This window comes from Papilio polytes, unplaced genomic scaffold (genome assembly GCF_000836215.1).
Source record: "Papilio polytes unplaced genomic scaffold, Ppol_1.0 DF824058.1, whole genome shotgun sequence".
NCBI classification, from domain to species: Eukaryota; Metazoa; Arthropoda; class Insecta; order Lepidoptera; family Papilionidae; genus Papilio; species Papilio polytes.
This window is the reverse complement of record NW_013525146.1, coordinates 531,277-550,878: the sequence shown is the minus strand read 5'-3', so window position 1 is coordinate 550,878 and position 19,602 is coordinate 531,277. Positions and strand designations below refer to the sequence as shown.

The 19,602-nt window shown below is 31.9% G+C and overlaps 1 protein-coding gene across 8 annotated transcripts in view; it reads right to left on the bottom strand.

Moving 5' to 3' along the window:
• Positions 1-19,602, bottom strand: part of LOC106100286 (facilitated trehalose transporter Tret1) — a 36,278-nt gene that overhangs the window by 5,623 nt on the left and 11,053 nt on the right. For 2 of the 8 annotated variants that reach the window (XM_013279106.1, XM_013279107.1), the window contains exon 1: positions 6,089-6,316. The exons of 4 other annotated variants lie outside the window; for them this stretch is intronic. Coding sequence is in view for 2 of the 4 variants with exons in the window: in XM_013279098.1 (XP_013134552.1) it covers positions 2,243-2,353 (111 nt within the window). In the remaining 2 variants the exon portion in view is untranslated. Of the gene's footprint in view, positions 1-2,242; positions 2,418-6,088; positions 6,317-9,297; positions 9,438-19,602 lie in introns of those variants that run through there. 2 more of the 8 variants (XM_013279103.1, XM_013279098.1) reach the window with 2 other exon arrangements.

The window sequence follows — 19,602 nt, the reverse complement described above, 5'->3', positions numbered from 1 at the left end:
TTATACAACCTAGATTATAGCTATTAGTTCGTGAATATTTTAGGTAGATGGAGAAAGTAGGTTTCCTTAAAATGGTGCTTTTAAAAGCATTCTAAAACATGTAAAATTGGATGACAGCTTAGGTATTTATATTTTCTGTCTTTCGATATTTCATCATAGATATTATTTGCACTGAATAGGTCCGATATCAAGATAAAATTGAAAAGATAATCTTATCACTTGAACAGACAAGACATTTGCCGAAAATAAATTCATTTTACTTGTCGAGTCGGAACAACACTATATTAAATAAATGAATGTATAAATATTCACATATGCCACAAAATAATATAACTTAACAAAATATCAGACCAATTCTAAATAGATTTTATTACCACGTCCGTCAATAAATAGGACGTAAAATATATCAATGCATATATTGAAACGCAAAGCTTGTGTAAAAACCTTTTTGCATTGCACGTTTTATTAAACTTTTACGACTCTAAAACAATTTTTTTAACGTAAATTGTGCAAATATTGAAGACCTTGATACACATTGTATAATCCTTGACATGTATTAACATATTTAAAGGCATATTTATCGATTAACCTTTAATTACGATAAAAATTCAACGCATATTACTGTTTTTAATTATAACTGTCAGGCAGTACGTTTTTTTAATTTTCGACAAGAAATTAAAAAAAAAAACATCGCCTGACGTATTGTAAAGAGTAATTACGTAGTCGTTCAGAAATTTTACGATAAAACATGTTTCTGATTTCACAGAAGCAGTCGAGCCCCCCGACATAATTGCGCGGCAAAAAGTTGTTTCTGATGCATCGCAACGACGGCATCGCATTCCGTTCGACAACCGAGAATCTTCGAGAGGTTGTTGATATTTTGTGATGGGATATATTGACTTATGAAATTAAGGTGAAAAGGCCAATGCTCAATTAAAGAGATATTAATTTTATTGCAAACTTTTTGACAAGTTGCTTTGCACGCGCGAAAATCACGTTTTCCCGCCTTTTTTTAAATAGGCACGCTTAGTAAAATTGGACACCGTAAAAGGACTTTCAATAGAGAGTTTTAGAAAAATATCTATATGTAAATAACGGTTTGTAGGTTGCCTTAAATGTTTGCAATTGCTGGGTAATGTAGATGATCAGTACGATCAAGTTTCTACAAAAAATAACCTTAATGACCGTATGCCCGTGAGCGTATACGTGTCCGACATTAAAAATACGTTAATTTATTTTTTGATAAATGTTGTAAAACATCAATGCATTACAATATCAATTAATGATGACACGATTGAAACACAATCACAGTTTCCATTAGGACAGTGTGACAGTGGTAGTGCCCGCTTTAACATCTTAGCACGAATGGGCCGGCACGCCCGGTGTAACACCACGACCACACAGAAGACAGGCGTGAAATGGAAGCAATTCCGTGTTTCGTCTGATGAGTGTGGTGCCGGAGGCCTAATTTAAGTCCTTTTCTCTTACCACCCTTTTCTTAGGAGAGGATGGAAAGGGGAAGTGGATTTGACGGTGGAGGAGATGCATAGGGAGGGGCAATATCCTCTTTATGTGCGTCTACTCCTCCGTCGAATAAAGGTAGGCAACGCATCTGCGATCGCGGATGTCTATGGGCAGCGGTCGCTTCGCCATTTTGGCGGATTCTGGTGAAAAAAGTGAAAAAAAAAATAGGAACAGCTTTCAAAGAGAGAGCATACAGTAACAAAGATTTGGTTCTGGAAAATCACGAATGATTAAAGAAATGTTTGTGCCAAAATGGAAAGATCTCTGATTCTATCTGGTTATCAAATCTTTCAGATAGTTTATTCGTCTCATAATTTTATGACTATTTATGATACCACATAAGTGTGATTATGAGTTACAACCGTTTAAAATACTAGCTGTTCCCGCGACTGCGTCTGCGCGGTAATAGAAAAAAAGCAAGTAGCCTATGTGTTCATCCAGACAATATTCTACTTTGTCAAATTTCATCGAGATCCGTTGAGTCGTTCTGGAGGTAGTTTCTAACAAACATTCATCAGTCCAAACTTTTACATATTACTTATATTATAAATGCGAATGTTTGTTTGTAGCCTAAACGGCTGAACGGATCTCGATGAAATTTGGCATAGACGTAAAGGGTAGTTTGGAAGAACACATAGGCCACTCAATTTTGTTGTTTCAATGCCATGGGGGCGGAGTCGCGGGCGAAATGTTGTTTATACTACTAAGATATAATTACCGGAATTGAGAGCATCACATTTGAAACGATGGCTGTTGTAATCACTTGCGCGGGAAATATCGGCAACGCTCCTAGCGTTAGAAAACTAGATGTCGCACTTGAACCGAACATGTTCGCGAACTTGTTCGTTATTATATAATGTGTGTTGTACGAACAAAACACCGAGATTTTGTAATCTTTGCACAATACTTTTGTTATATTTGCTCAATGTTAGTCCGCTGGAGTGCATCTCGGATCTCGAGTATCAAGATGTTTGATAAGAGATATTTTCAGTTATCGATATATGACAGGATAATACAGTTACGAAACTACATTTTAAGTCGTGAGACAAAGATATGTCAAGATAATAAAGTTTTTAACCAACATATCTGGTCTATATTATTATCAAAACATATATTACTCGACCATTATAGCAAATTCAGTGCCAACTCGTCTGGTAAGTTCGAGTATAAAAACGTACGTATGTAACGTAGCATTGAACGTGTTAAACTATCATTAGGTGAGGTTCATTGCATAGCCGTCGCTAGCATCACGATGGTGTTATTTGAATTTTTTATATCCCCCTAGTGACGCTCAGAGTTCATTCGTTGCAACAATACAAATTTAAAGATAAGATTTGTACATTTAAGAATGGCAAAACTGAGTTAACTTTTTATCAATTTAAAGTATTTTTATTATGTATGCACATATACTTACATATTGCTTATCATATAAATATTATAAATGGGAAAGTTAAGACGGATGGATGTGTTAGAGTTTGCCGCCTAAACGACTAAACGGATCTTAATAAAATTTAGCATATATGTAGATAATAGTCAGGAAGAACACATAGGATACTTAATTTTTGTTAATTGCGAACGTACTGAGTCGCGGGCAAAAGCTAATATGTGTATATGTTTAATATTATATGAACATGGAAGTAAAGTGTAATTATTGTTTATTGATTTTCCAGCGGTTGCAAAATGTGTTTTTGTTACGATCTCTGTTAATTATTGTTTAATAACATATAATATACGTGTGATATATCGCATGATATATTATGACTCCAATAAACGATATCTTTACAATCCTAGATAATATATAGAGCTGGGAGTCTATAATTTTATTGCAACTCCTTTATGTTATTGACTTTAAAATTTTAATGAAAAAAAATATTATATCGCCACATACGCTTTTAGAATAATTATGGAAAAATAATATCCGTGAATTTCCATTGTTTAAATACTTGTACAAAAATATTATAAGAGCGGGCGTACCTTTGACAATCGCACAACTGTTGCGTTTGTCGGTTGTTTCGCAACAACTTCAACTGTTTAGTTACACAACTAAAAATAGAGTAGTGTTTTACCTCATTATAGCTCATAGGTATCGAAGCGAGACTAAACAGTTGTTCGATAGTTTAGTTTCAGTTGTTACCCTCTTATTGTTATAAAAAATGTAACTTTAATAGGTTAAGAATTATGTATTAGTTAAAGTTTATTTAGAGAACTGTCACGAGTTTGTGAAATAGTAAAATAACATTGGTTTATGCCTGTGAAGAGTTTACAAACAAATTTCATAAACGTTTGTTTAGTGTAGCCCAAATAATAGTATAGGAAGCAAAGATGGGGTAAGGCTTTTAGAGACGTTAAAATAAACGGCCGATAATTTTAAGACATTATAACAGAATAAAGTGTGTAATTTAATTATAAAAATTCTACTTCCTTTTAAATTTCGAATGCTAAAATCGGATTATAAAATACTAGATTTCGCCGGTGACTCCGTTCGCGTTGAATGAAACAAAAAACAAAAGTGAGTCAGTAGCCTATGTCCCAATTTCATCGAAATCCGTACATCCATTTAGGCTACAAACTCTAACAAACATCCATCCATCTAAACTTTCGAGTTTATGATATTAGTATGATAAATAAAAATGGCATTACAATAACAAAGACATATAAAACAATCCATTTATATCGCCTTAGGCGTTCAGGGCACGTATGTCCGTACGGAAACGGACGTATTTGTCGCAGTGCGGAGGTCGACTACTTCATCAAACTAACTATAACCTATCAAAACATATAAATAATAGAAAAAAAAAATAAAAACAAATCTATAATTAGGTAGTATTCTTTTTACAGTTAATTCTTACGAGCTTTCCTTACTTTTCGTAATGTTTTTATTACTAATCTTAGAAATATCATAAATGCGAAAGTTTAGATGGATGGATGGATGTTTGTTAGAGTTTGTAGCTAAACGGCTGAACGGATTTCTATGAAATTTAGTATATATGAGGAGGATAGTATGGAATAACACATAGGCTACTCAATTTTGTTTTTTTTTTTAATACCACGCGGACGGAGTCGCGGGCGAAAGCTAGTAAGATATATTTCCGTTAAATTATCAATTTTCAATTATCAATGTTTTATTTTGTGTCTTAATAAGCTTATAGACATAATATAATTAGTTCGGTTTTATTTTTTTTTTTTTTAATTGATAACTTCTACTAAACGACAAGAACGTACTAACAACATTACTGCTGTAAATATTCTCAACTGTAAGATACAATACTTTTCTATTTAGATTCAATATGATAGACAAGCAACCTCCATACTTAGTCATACGGCTTCAAACTCGCATGCTACTGCGCCACACAACATGCAACGCTAATTACGATGTTAGAATGCGGATTTTATGGTTGATGCATAGATGCATCGACCAGTATCTTATGTAATACATGTTGATTTATGTAAATTGTTGGTCTCAACTAAAATAAAAAAAATAATAAAAAATATAGCCTACATTACTGACTGATATTGTAGTTTTTTAATGGTGAAAGAATTTTTGAAATCGGCCTAGTAGTTTTTTAGTTATTTCAAATACATAAAAAAACTTTCCTCTCTATAACATTAGTATACATTTAAATTTGTTGCATACGTGCTTTTGTAGTGGAAATACGCGGACAGAAATGCCTGTGTCTTTTTTTATGTCAAATGGTAGCAGACAAGTTTACAGCCAGTGTATTTTCCCTAACAGCGAAGTAACCGCTGACCATAGATATTGCCTGTTTTTAATTGACGGAGGAGGTGACATAGAATCCCATCCTCTCCGCATGTGAAAAAGGCGGGGAAAGGATCTATTAAACTGGGTGTAATAGAAACGAAAGTATTTAGAAATGTATGTAGTTTTATAAATATTCGTATTTACAAGTTTACGACAAATATGAAAAACATCGACAAGGTCGAACGGATAATGTAATCTTGATAATTCAGAAAAATTTAGGTCTAGTTATCTAAATAGTGTATTATTTAAAATATGTAGTTAGATTAAAAAAGATTAAAGTTTATTGTTAACGTGATGATAACATTTTAGCATTGCGTTAGTATTTTTGGCCCGATTGACAGGATGGTAATTTTCGCGGCTTTACTATTAAGAAATCAGTTTGATTTTCAAGTGTGAATTATCGTTTAATTCGTACTGAATTTAATAAGTGGGATTTTTTTATAATTTATTGCTTAATACAAATTTCTTATAGTTTTGTAGTAAAAATATTACATATGATGTATTAGCTCCAAATAACCAAAAAAATACTAAAGCAGATTAAACATATTTCTAAAGTAAAAAAAATGTGTAACATCTGTATCCAAAATCCTAACTGATAGGTCGTCGCTATCTATATTCGTTATAATTTAGAAACGTCGTAATTTAAAACATAATTATAATTAGTAATAAATACAATATAACCGGAAGAATTTAAGGGGCGCTTAATGTTTAAAATAATTTAGTTTCGTAGACTACCTACCATTATGTTATTTGTTGCAAAAAAAACAATTTCTGCCAAAAATTATAAAATTCACTTCAACTTACCTCAAGTAATGTCGAAAATTACCGGCGAAATTAAACGCGAAACACTAAATTAAAAAAATGTCTGGCTGGAAATAAAAACCGCGAAGCACACCCTAGTTTTTACAATAAAAAAAACAATCGAACTAATTCCATAGATTACTTTCGACTTTTATTTTTTTTTAATTCCGCAAAGACAAAGGTTGCGTTCGTTTGCGGCCTATTTTCCTGAATCTCTTGTCGACACTGACCGCGAGCGCGGGACAGCCGTCGTTTGGACTAGCGCGCCGCAAATAAAGTCCCCAACGCACGTGCGATTCTAAGATAAAAGATAATTTAATCTCAATTTAATCGCGATGGAACAAGGCGGGCTTCATGACCGATAACTGATTTAATATTAAATTAAATATTACATGTATTGTTGCTAAGTAATAAGATATTATTGAATCGTTCCGATTTGCGATATATTGTGTGGGTCACTTTTTTATTTTAATTTTATAATTCCTTCCTTTAAATTACTTTACATTTTTATGTTTTACTTGCTAAGTTAATTTCTAGTTTTCAAATTTTAGTTACACATTTTATACAAATACATTTTGCATATAAAAAATGATGTATTTTTGTTAATATTCAGGTGTTGAAATTTTTTGCTAAAAAATCGTAAGTGTGTGAGAGGCTTTAAGCTGCATTGCATGAACGATGCAGGGCGGGTATGTGACATACAACATGACGCACTCCATTGAAATCGCCGCGGATTTGCTCGAGTTTGTCGCAATTTGTAACGTTACCGAGAAATTGAAAATTTTGTAACACACCTTCATGTTACTTTCGGAATTCCGTCACATAATTGTTTTATTAAAGTTACTCAAATAGGATACTTATTTATATTTGTGAAATATTATTTTCAATACAAAAAACAAATACAATTTTTTCATTTCATGTCAAAAAAACAATCATCCAACACTCGCTGTTTATTACAGCATTGTACAGATTATAAACATAACTAAAGAATTTTACACGCGTCTTTGTTTAAGTTGCTAAATTAGGAGATATCCTCTTTTTGTATTTCCCCTCTCTTGCTAAATTGACCCTCCTTCCTGTCTTCACTTTATGCGGAAAGTTATGGAAGAAATAAACGGATTTATTCTTACAACGCCTTCCTAAATTATAAATTCAGCCCCCTTAGTATATCCCCATAATAAAAGTTATGGAAGAATTAGAAGCATTTGTTCGGACAACGCCCCCTTAAAGCGTCAATAGTTGCTCTGTATTTGGCTCTCATTTTATCTCTTCTATAATTATATAAGCGGAAAGTTTACATTATTATCAATTGGTTATAATAATGACGTCACAAATAGCGTCTGCACAGATAAGTTACAGTCAGAGTGTACAAGTTTCCGCTGACTCCGACCCGCGGTCACTCTGTGGTACATTTCCTTACAAATACGCGACTTATCACTACGAACGTTGGATCTATGCTTCGATCAATTTAAGGCTTGATAACGCATGTTTCTATTATCGATTTGCGAATGGTTTATCATCTAGTTATTGGATAATCTATGTAAGTTGATTTGTAGTGGAAATATATTTACCAGGATTCTTGCGTCATCTTGCTATTTTCATGAGAAAACAAGATAAGTAACTAAAAGTTATGTACAAAGATCTGCTTATACCGTATTTATAAACATTTATTTAACTGTTTTGAACAAATCTACACAAGGCGTTATCTAAAGATGGCAGTAAAGATAAATTGTTTGACATTATTTCATTTGCATTTATGTAACGAAAATAACAATTGTATGCATTTTATAACAATGTTATTTTATAAGAAACGTTAACCTCATGTAGTTTATTCTTTTTTATATTTTTCCACAACAAAAATAAAAGAAATCTTTCTAATATCACAGTTACAAAACATTTTAATATTCACGTTCTAAGCGTGACTGCGACATATAGAAAAAATATTCTCATCCCTCTCATCATCTAACAAAAACCTGAAAAAACAATATGTTTTAAGTTAGTGTGAACTCGGGATTACTATTATGTAATCAAAACAAATGAAGAAAAAATGTCACGTTGCTATTTTTGCACTCGAATCTGCCAGTATAACCGGTTATTTAATTAATGCGTCTTTAAAAAAAAATAGCGTCCTGCGTATAACTTTGTATATTTACATAGAACAAAAATGGCATATGATTGCCCCTTAGATATTTAATATGTGAAAAAGGTAATTAGTGGCCGATGCTTAAAATAAATATGCGACGTCCCAAATGATATTTAATTCTCAATTGTCCATTAAAATTTTGACATATGTCAGATTGTAAACATTTACGATGCGAAATTTTAAAGATTCGTTTCAATATTCGGCCGTGTGGCAGTAATAAGAATAGCTTGGAGAATACACATATACGTTACAGTTAAAGAATTGGTAGGACCGAAGATAGTATAGAAAATATAAGCGAGTACGAATGAAGTCCTATCTAAGCTCATAGTGAACGTCAAAAAACATCGCAATAGAAAGGCAATAAACTTCCGCTACTATTCATTCCTGGTATCAATTTTGCTTTTTGGCAACCCTAAAATGACCTTGGAACATTTTTCTCAAGCAAGTTACCTGCTTGCTATATTAATCCAAGCACGTGGTAAATCAACAATTTTATTAAGGTCCGTTCCAAAACCAATAAAACTGTCGTTTTTTTTTGCATTCGATTTGCCATTTATTAGTACGATGACGTCTTTCTAGGGTTGTCGAAACAGTTTTTTTTTTTTCAAAATTTAATGAACTAAAATACATTTAGTATAGAGAATGATTAAAGCGAAACTTTTTTACACTTTAAAACATAAGATGTTTCCTTTGTCTTGGAGCTGGGGAACACCCAAATGGAAATACTGCGAACCTAAAGTTTTGTAATAGAACTAGTTATGAAAGTTTACCTTAAATTGGTATGAGGTACTTCCTCTATCAACTCTTATGCTTTCAAATAAATTTGATATTGACTACACCACTGTTAAAAAATGGTTTATTTGAAAATTTTCAATATAGAAATATTTGAAAATGATACTAAAATTCTAGTCATTTTTGTTCTGTTTATATCTTTGACTGAATAAAAATAAAAAGGACGTGTTATAAATTGAGGATTAATTATGCTTTTTGATCTTGATGATAAATTTTGCAAAGTAATGCACGGGTTGCTTTTAATAAGTACTCAAAAACAAAACAAGACATTGCTTACCTCGTCATAAAATTCCGGATGATATTTCATAGAGACCATCAACACACTATCTTTTATAATTTTCTTCATTTTAATAAATAAATTAGTTCACTTTATTTTTAAATTATGTCGGTGGTTATTCTAGAGCTTTCTACTGGCCACTACGTTCGGGATCGGACTAGCGTCCGTATTATGCGGACATCGTTTTTATTCAGAGATATAACATGGATTTTCCTTAAGCGCATTTTCATTCGTTTATAAACATACACATGTGTTGCGAATAATAATATAATAAAAGTGGGCAGAGCCTCTATGTAAGTAAACTTGTTTAATTTCAGTCTAAAATGTCTCATTTTAAGTCTTTTTTTTCTTCTATTTAAAAACCAATTATGTTCTATAAATCTCATATGGTTTTCAAAAATAGTGGACTATTATATCAAGTATCAAAATTTACGGTTATTTTAAGCATTTTTTTTAAATAAAATTTGTTTAGTTAATCTGTTTAAAACAACTAGGACCAATCGTTTTTTTTTTCTGCGCTTAGTGCTATCTTTAGATAGGGTTACGTTTTCTTTTCAGCCAGTGTTATTAATTTGTTTTTTTTTTAATCTATGTGCCTGCTTTTCTTTGTTCATTTCTTTTCATATAGCGTTAATAACTGTTATAGACAAAGAGTATATTACTATTGATTTTGAACGTTATAATTCCAAGCGATGTTATTGAAATTTTGATTTAATAGCGCAAAGCGGGCGGACCGAGACACACGTGAGTGTTGCCACGTGCACTGTAATGTAACTCGGTATATCGTAAATACCACAACCAGTATATTATTTTCATTGCTTTTACATTAATTGGAGTTTTAGTTTTAAGCAGTTACTAAATTGTTTGTATTAAAATAAATATATGCTTGGATTATTATGCATGGTAAGACTCAGGCTATACTGTAGATACTATGTACGAAGGTATAGTTAAAGTTTAGATGGATGGATAGATGGATGCTTGTTAGAGTTTGTAGCCTAAACGGCTGTACGAATTTAGATGAAATTTGGTACAGATGTAGAGGATGGTCTTAAAGAACACATAGGCTCCTCGCTTCTGTTTTTTTTTAAATCCACGCGGACGGAGTCGCGGGCGAAAGTTTACAACAAAAACTGTTAATATTTACTGCTATCATATTAAACAGTTTATTTATATTTATGACGTGTGAGATGATTTTTTGCCTACTTTTTATTAAGTAATATGGATATCAAATAACCTTTCTGTGATTGAACAGAGGCAAAATGTTTCAATATAAGTGTAATTGCCGTAATTTAAGCCGGGCAGGGCGCACCTTTCTCAATCAGAGAGTTTGACACTTGACAAACTTTACGATAAACAAACATATCAAATACCTAATCCTGTTAATATTGATTCTCTTCAGAACATATATGATTGAATTGAACGAAAGATATCTGTTAAAAGTGTTATTCTGGAGAGGTAATAATTATCTCAAAACAGAAATGTAGTTACTAAAGTTAATAACAAAAAAAAACAAATTTATTACTTTAAATACGCATCTAGATTCAAAAAGTAGTCTGAAAAAATCTGAATTAATATATAAAATATTACTTAAAAGGCATACTTAAATTCTTACGTACCTTTTATTAATAGTTTATCTTGGTAGATATTTCTATTGGTAGATATAAGTCAAAGTTCACTTAATAATAAGATTTTAGCATTCTAGTCGTTTTAAAATAATAACCAGTTACACCGGTCCTACTATCATATTATGTCTCTTGTAATAAAAAATAATACGCTAATAACAAAAAAACCCAAAGTTTCTAGGATAATAATGATTAATATTCGTGTTAAATAAATAATATAAAATTATTTTAAATAACATATAAAGTTCGAACGTTCATGCACTTACTTTACGAGAAGTAAAACTATACTCAACTTTAAAAATAAACAAAAAAAGTTAACAGTGGTAGAGCCGGCTTTAACATCTTCGCACGAATGGGCCGGCTCGCCTGGTGTAACCACATACACAGAAAACAGGCGTGAAGTGGAAGCAATTCCGCGTTTCGTCTGATGAGTGGTGCTGGAGGCCTAATTTTAGTCCCTTTCCCCTTACCACTTCTTAAGAGGAAAGGATGAGGAGGAAAAGTGGATTTGACGGTAGAGGAGACTCCTCTTTTTGTGCGTCTCCTCCTCCGTCAATTAAGGGTAGGCAACGCATCTGCAATTGCGGATGTTTACTGGCAGCGGTCGTTTTCCATTTCGGTGGATTCGAGTAGCCGCTTGTTCGTTTGTCATCTTATAATATAAAAAAAGTAATAAAATACCACAGCGTCATATAAAAGTGTGCTTTTCCCAATCAAGTCAACGTTAATTCAAATGCTCGTAAATAGTTTTCCATTCAACTTTATGTACCTTTGATCGATTACATTGCCTATCGACAATTTCAAGTTGATTACTTGCTGTATCTTAATAATAAAAGTAGACTTAACTTAGCCTTTACTAAGTTACTTAACCGGCTTCTACAGTTCTAAGCAACTTAAACTGCCAGGGAAAGCGTTGTTAACTTTCTTGATTGTAACCAACAGATAAACTTTATTGACGTATTGATTGGAAGGATTTATGATTTTAACCCGAGGTTGAGAATTAACGAGACTTTATCTTGGCAATAATTGTTTATGTTTCTTTCATTATCTTGAAATTCTATGTACATGATACCTAAGTGTAAAGGTTATCACAGATTAGTTAATGTTGCAAAATACACGGCAAAACTTATCATCAAGTACTCAAAAGTGCAGATATTATTAGGGCATATAAGTGTTGAGTGCAAAATGCAACCTCTTTGGCTGACATGCAGTACGAATACAACCAAAGAAATTGCATACTGGCTACTAAGACGTTTGTGTTATTTCTTTTTAAAAACTTATGGTTTAACAAAAGAAGGAAAAGACGCTTAGGTACAAGATGTAATCGCAAATAGTTTTGTTAAATGATTGTAAATATATAAATAAGTTTGAAATAAAGATGTTTTAGTTAAAGAAAAGTTTTGTTTTGTTTTTTTGGCTGCAGCGCTGTCGATAACAAGTTAAAAAATAGGTGTATTTGTTTTTAAAATTCTCATCTAGTAATGTGCAATGATATGGCCAGTACATTTTGTGATCGCAGGACAGTCTGAAAATACTTTTTAATTTATCGACAGAGGTCGCCATTTGCTTTTACCCAGACCACACTGTCTCGAAAAGATAAGTTGGTAATAGGTCAAATGCAAACGTGCAGTTTTCAATAAGATCAAAAGCTATCGCTGAACAATATCTTACGTAAATGATTAGTGTACAATTACATTGTAACTATTAATTATAACATTAACTAAACATAAAGAACGTTATTTTAGATTCAGTTCCACTTGACGTGCTCAGGAAATAATACCAAAACATCAGTTACCGCATCAAATGCGTCATTCGATTCCCAAAATAAAATAAGGCTTTGAATACAAATTATATTAGATAAAGCAATTGTCTTGATTTGACGTCATTCGGTTTCTACGATTAGGGTAAAAAGGAAAAAGTCGAAGAAAGTTGCGATGTGAATGTTACAACACTGGTAATAAGATATTAAAAAATCTTTTAATATCTTAATAATTTAACTCTAAAACATAAATAAAAACTTAACGATTCCTAAAAGTATCCGAAACACTCGGTAGATGGCGTCCTGAGTATTAGATAACTACATCATAGTGTAGGGCGTACCTGGCCATTTAACAACACTAAGTGTGGCAGTATGTAATTATCAAACTGCAGTATGTTATCTTCCATACATCTATACCATATATGAATTTCTCTTCTTACATACTCTTTCATACAATCTATTCAGTGCAATATTACTCCAGATAGAAGACAGGATAGAATAAATGAAATCTAATAGTCAAGAATAGCGTACGTGAGGCCCGCCGCATACGCAGATACGTACGTGACCAAATTAACAATCTGTATCCTCAGGCCCTTAAACTGCACAGATTATAGATAAAAAATGTAGATTATGTTCTAGAAATAGATAAATGTCCTTGCAGCGATTGTCGTTGATTGACTTTAATTGTCCCTTAAATATAAAAACGTAACAGTTGAAATTAAAGATGCTGCGACTTTTTACCTTTGGTTTTGATTTTTCTATTATGGTTTTAACTAGAATTTTAATTCAATTGCAATAGTAGAATTAAAAAAAATAATTAATCAAAATATAAATGTCTTGTTTACTCGGCGACTGAGTAAAGATATCTGATTCTGAATGACTACCCGCTTAGTCATCGACGTCAGTCATTGTAAACATTGTACTGCTCGAAATTCTAATCATTACGTCATTATTTGACAATTTTGTCATGACATTATGACACACTTTAACATCAATAAATATAAAAACTACAAAATCGTTTAGTCAACATCAACATTTAGCTTTTTTTATAAGAAATTACTGCATTTTCTTCAAGCTTTATTAGTATCGGCTCCTTTGGTCATAGCGTTGTGTAAAATAGCTAATTACTTACCTCCTTTCGTCCGCGACTCTGTCCGCGTGTAATTAAAAAAAAGAACAAAAGATCTAACCTCCACATCTATTTCAAATTTCATCTAGATCCTTTCAGCAGTTTAGGCTACAAACTCTAACATCCATCCATCTAAACTTTCGCATTTATAATATCAGAATGATATAACCTTTCTTACCAATTAGATTGTTAATTGCAAGAAGAATTTTAAATCCAAGATCGCACTGTTTAATTTTTTTTAATTACTAAACGTGCAGACTGCTTAACTACTGTTGACTAGATGTTTTGATAATTGAAGGGATACAAATTGCATAATCTAAATACGACTTGACTTATGTTCCAGATAACCCTTGTTAATAAAACAACATCGCCAATCAATTAATGGTGGACTTTAGTCGCATTGATGTATGCAATTTCTCGATAACAAGACGTGTATTACAAATATAAACAAAAACATTAGTGCTTTAATCAGCAGATATACAACATTGTTAGAGATCAGTATTCATTATTATTCAACATTTAGAAATAACAGAATACCATATTACTAATATTATATATATGAAAGTTTAGGTAGATGGACAGATGGATGGGTGGAAGGATGTTTGTTAGAGCTTGTAGCCTAAACGGCTAAACGCATTTTGATGAAATTTAGCATAGATGTAGAGGAAAGTCTGGAAGAACACATAGGCTATTCACTTTTGTTTTTTTCAATTCCACGCGGACGGAGTCGTGAAGTGGAAGAAGATATTTATTTTAGATATGAAATATGGTCACAATGTTCGGGAATTAATTCTAGTTACTAAAATCTCTTTTTATGACTTTTCGTAAATAGTTATGTGGCTTTTATTTAGTAAAAAATCAAAACAGGTTCATTAAAAAATGGAATGTTTTCATTATTGACATTTCTGTAGGTGATAAAAGCTGGCGAAGTTTCAAATGAGTTATACTTGATGTTTATGGTTGAAACAATATTCAGGTGATAATGTATGTAATTGTCCTCACATCCGGTAGTCTATGAACGCATTATCCGCACACAATTGTATAATACGGTATGCTTTTGAAACGCGTAGTGTATGGTAACCATAAAATAACCTTATTTGTAAACTTTTAAAACATAAACGTGGTAATTTTTAAGTTATCTCTATCGATCCAACCGACATCTTCAAATGTCAAATATAATGCACTAATACAAGGACCATGATGTCTATAACTACGGCAATATTACCATCCCTTTCATTCTTTAAAGAAAGCAGAGATAGCAATAGTGTACTCAAATTTCACATTAAAATTTGAATTCACTGCGAAACTTTGTATCCGAATATTTCTGCACATGGTCACCATACACTGGTTGGTTGTGATGAAGTGTCGGCGCATGCGCATCCTCGAACTCAACAGTCAATGCCAAGGCCGAGCGGCTCGCCGCTGACGTAACTACAGTATTGTGGTAGTAGTAACAATTGATAATTCTGACAACATTGTCATTACGCGAATATAATAATACTAAAAAAATCGTAATAAATTTCTTCAATAGGTTGTTCTGCCGTTTAGTGAATGTCTATGTCTCATATGTCTCATCTAATATGGTCTAAGATGGACAATTAAAACTAATTTTAATTGTAAATTGATTATGTTTTGTGATGTAAAGAAATCCTGGACTCTCTTGTCCTAGCAAATTATCTCGGACGCGTACCTTACTAACAGACAATGTACCTCACACTCATGTTGGTGATGCTACAGGAAGATGTACATATCTACCCCGCCTGCATTGCCAAGGATAGCCTCCGTAAAATTCTTCCCGGGTTCTTTGATAAATTACAAAAATGTAAGGAAATGAAGAAAACAAAAAAGGTCAGCAAGGAAGCGAGTAAACGAAGGTAACGGAAGTATCTCGCTTCCGAACAATACATTCTTAGTTATAATGTTTTATACGACCATTGTGTGCAGAATACCTTCGTAAACAAAATATGAATCATTCAAGATGTGATTTCGATTTTCCTTTATTGATATTATTATGTTTCATATTGGTTACGAGATCAAATATTAACCAAGATACATTTGATTGGTTTGTAACAACAATGTTGTGCATGAAAACATTAATAATACTTTTATATTTATGACACTTTTAGAGTTAATATTCAAAGATGTCATCATGTACATTACTTAACATATAAGTACAAGATATATTTTACTTACAACTTACCAGTGAACTTAGTAATTTGACATAATACAAAATTGCAAAACAAAACGGCTTTTATATAATTTATGCATTTTTTTAGAATAATCCATGTATCTAGACCATATGCTTGGGTAATATCTAGCCTTTTAGACTCTGTGATATTGATCAATTGGTTTTTTCAATGTTTCAACAAAGCCTATAGGTATATACTTCTGGTACGCACCTTAATTTAATTTTAACAGAGCAACGTCCTAATTTCGAAATATTGCTTTTGAGGCTCTTACTTTTAACCCCAAGGTCAGATTGCTTAAACATTTTTGCAGAGTGGGAAACCCCGTTTGTAACTAATTTGTTAATTCAGGTTATTTTAACCCACTTATAGACAAATATTGAAACGACATTTAAATAAATCACAGCAGAGACTACATTTAAGCTTATCATTAAAATTTTGACGTCAGATTATAAGCACCGGTTACCAAAGGTATTGTTAAAGATTCGTTTCAGAATTCGGCCGTTAAAGTTTTTAAATGTCTTACAAGATTCAAATCCTTTATGTTGTAAGGTAGACATTTACTAAAGTTCGACAAGAAATTAATTTTCGTTAGACAAACAGCTGATTGGTTAATAAACTATACTTTGTTGACATGAAAACTATCCAATCATGGTATTACATCCTGATTATAAGGAAAGTGTTAAAGCATTTATTATCTTAATAAGACATGAAGTCTTCCTGTTCAATGACCTTTATTGGAGTTTTCGATTCAATGACCTGTAAATTTTGCAATAACTATTTACATACACGACGTCATTACTTACTCTCTTATTAATATTATAAATGCGAAAGTTTAAATAGATGGTTGTTTGTTAGAGTTTCTAGCCTAAATTGCTCAACGGATCGCTATAAAATTGAGCATAGGTGAAGGGGATAGTTTGGAAGAACACACAGACTACTTGTTTTTAGGTTTTTTTTGTAATTTCACGGGGTCGAAGTCGCGAGCAACATTTATATTTATATATACTTTGACAAATACTGTACCATATACATTTTTCGTATAAAATAATCATATGCTTAAACTCGTATATGCCATGTTAAGTATTGGTCAGGTTTGTAGATAAAACCACTAGGTAAATCCCCGATAGCGAATGAATTGAGGAAAACATATCAAGATTGCTGACTATCTGGTTAATTACCTGTATATTTAATAACGGGAAGTTTGTGTTTTTGTAACTATTTTTAGTTTATTTATAAACCGGTTTATTATGTTCACATGTAGTTACAGAAAGATTCAATGCATTGTTAAGAATTTATAAATACGAGTTTCATACATTCTTATTTTCAACTAGCTTTCGCCCGCGAATCAGTCAGCGTGGAATTAAAAAAAAAAACAAGAGCAAGTAGCCTATGTGTTCTTCCAGACTATCCTCTACATAAATGCCAAAGTTTATCGAGATCTGTTCAGCAGATTACTCTACAAATTCTAACAAACATCCATCTAAACTTTTAAAGTATCCAAATACTCAATTGGATATCGTTTTTAAAGGATTTTGTCTACAATTATTTGTTAAAACGACACAAGTAATGTTATCAAGGTGTAGTGTTTACAGTGCGCGTGTCCATTGTGAAGTGATCGACGTCTTGTAAACACACTGATTGGTCTGCAAACATTTTCGATGACAGTTTATTATTTGGACAGCAGATACTTTAGTTTGAAATTCATCTATGTTATCTAACTATACTAATATTATAAAGAGGAATGATTTTGATTTTTGTATATGTTGAAATAGCTCAAAAACTACTGAACCGAATTCGAAAATTCTTATGCTATGTTGTCTCTAAGTAACATAGGTTATATTGTTATTTCACGAGGACGAAGTCGCGAGCAATAGCTAGTTAAAAGTTAAGAGATTGAACTATAGGATAGAGAAAACAAAATGCGATTTTCTCAAAGGTACTATTTTTTGGTTTATTCTAATATCAACGTAAAAATATTCAAGCGACTAAACAAGCCGAGAGAATTCTGGGTCAGTTAACATTGTCCCTTGCTATTTTTATAAACACTCGGCTTCATTAAGCGAGATACGGCTTCTACTAATTAAATTGTATTGTTACGTTCTTTACAACAATGAAGGAGAAATAATCTGCATAAATAGTTATTACACTGAGTAAGATTTAGGTTATGTTGCTAATTAGACTGACGACCGAATTAAACGACATTTAAATTTATGTTTATGATCTATCTCTATGTATCTGCGTTTATTTTTAACTTCAAATTAATAAATTAACAGTTGCTTGTTTTTAAAAGGGTATTATTAAAATATGGTTATCGCGACAAAGTTTTCGTAGTGTCAACGTTATGTTTGATATTATCTTATTGAAATAACTTAACTGTAGGCCAATTTTAATCAATTACTTTTATAACGTAACCGTAAAAGTAATACCTAAGTAATGTATGTGGGTTAATGAGATCCTTAGATTTATTTTGGTAACCTACATTTTTGATCAAATTCCTTTAAGTCACGTAACAGCTATGATTTTTAAGTATTGGACTAAGTTACTAACCTAAATATGACAGACTATTCTATAAACGTTTTGTAAACCTGCTGTTCTCGTTGTAAATATTTGAAACTTGTATACTGAATCCTCATTTATCTTTTAATCAAAGTGTTAGCTTTTAACTTTGATGTATTCTGTATTCTTGATGGTTATTTAGTCTGTGCTATAAATCAAAACCATTTGTCATAATTTAAAATAAGATATGAGCTTTGTAATTGTGATCCAAAACATTTTTTAAAATATTTATGTCATGGTTTTAAAATGTCGTAATTGTGCTTGTTATGTTAATTATCGGATAGTAGTCGGATGTCAAAAATAAGGGTGTTGCATTAGCTCGACGACACGACGGTCATATTGGTAAGGTTATTCTGTGCAAATTGGAAGAAAACATAAGAGGTAATGAAGACTATATTTTATTAAAGCATAAAATGGCTGTGACGCCCATAAAAGTTTATACTAATTTTAGTGTCTAAATGATTTTAACTTTTGGTTTTTAAAATTTAATAATTTCTACCTTCTTATCCGAAAAATCTAGCAGAGCAATTGCATAGAGCAGGGATTTTATTTTTTTATTTTTTTGGGAAATAGCCTTTTTCTCAACAATTAATTTACTTTCAACCCTTGTTCAACAAAGTCGTAGGGTTGCTATTTTGCGGAATATTCTACAAAGGCGTGGCAGTTCGCTATTTTATTAAAGAATGATTCAAATATTACATTTCGTAAATTTATTGGTAGTAATATAAAAAGTAATGTAATATGCGGTTTATAATTGTTTTATTTGATCTTATTTTTTATATATATAAACGTAATGATTTGAATGTAATCACATTTTTGACTTACTGTGATACCTTGTAATTAACTTTCAGTTTTAGTTTTGTTGCCAGTTTCTCCCAAATTAGAATAAAACCACAAACACTTGACACTGGCCCATCCGCTGTGGGAGAGCCATAAACAAGAAATAGATAGATAGAACTTTCAGTTTTTGTTTGTGTTATGTTTTTGACCGACTTCCCAAAAGAAGGAGGTATTCAATTCGTCGGTATATTTTTTTTTTTTTTTTTTTTT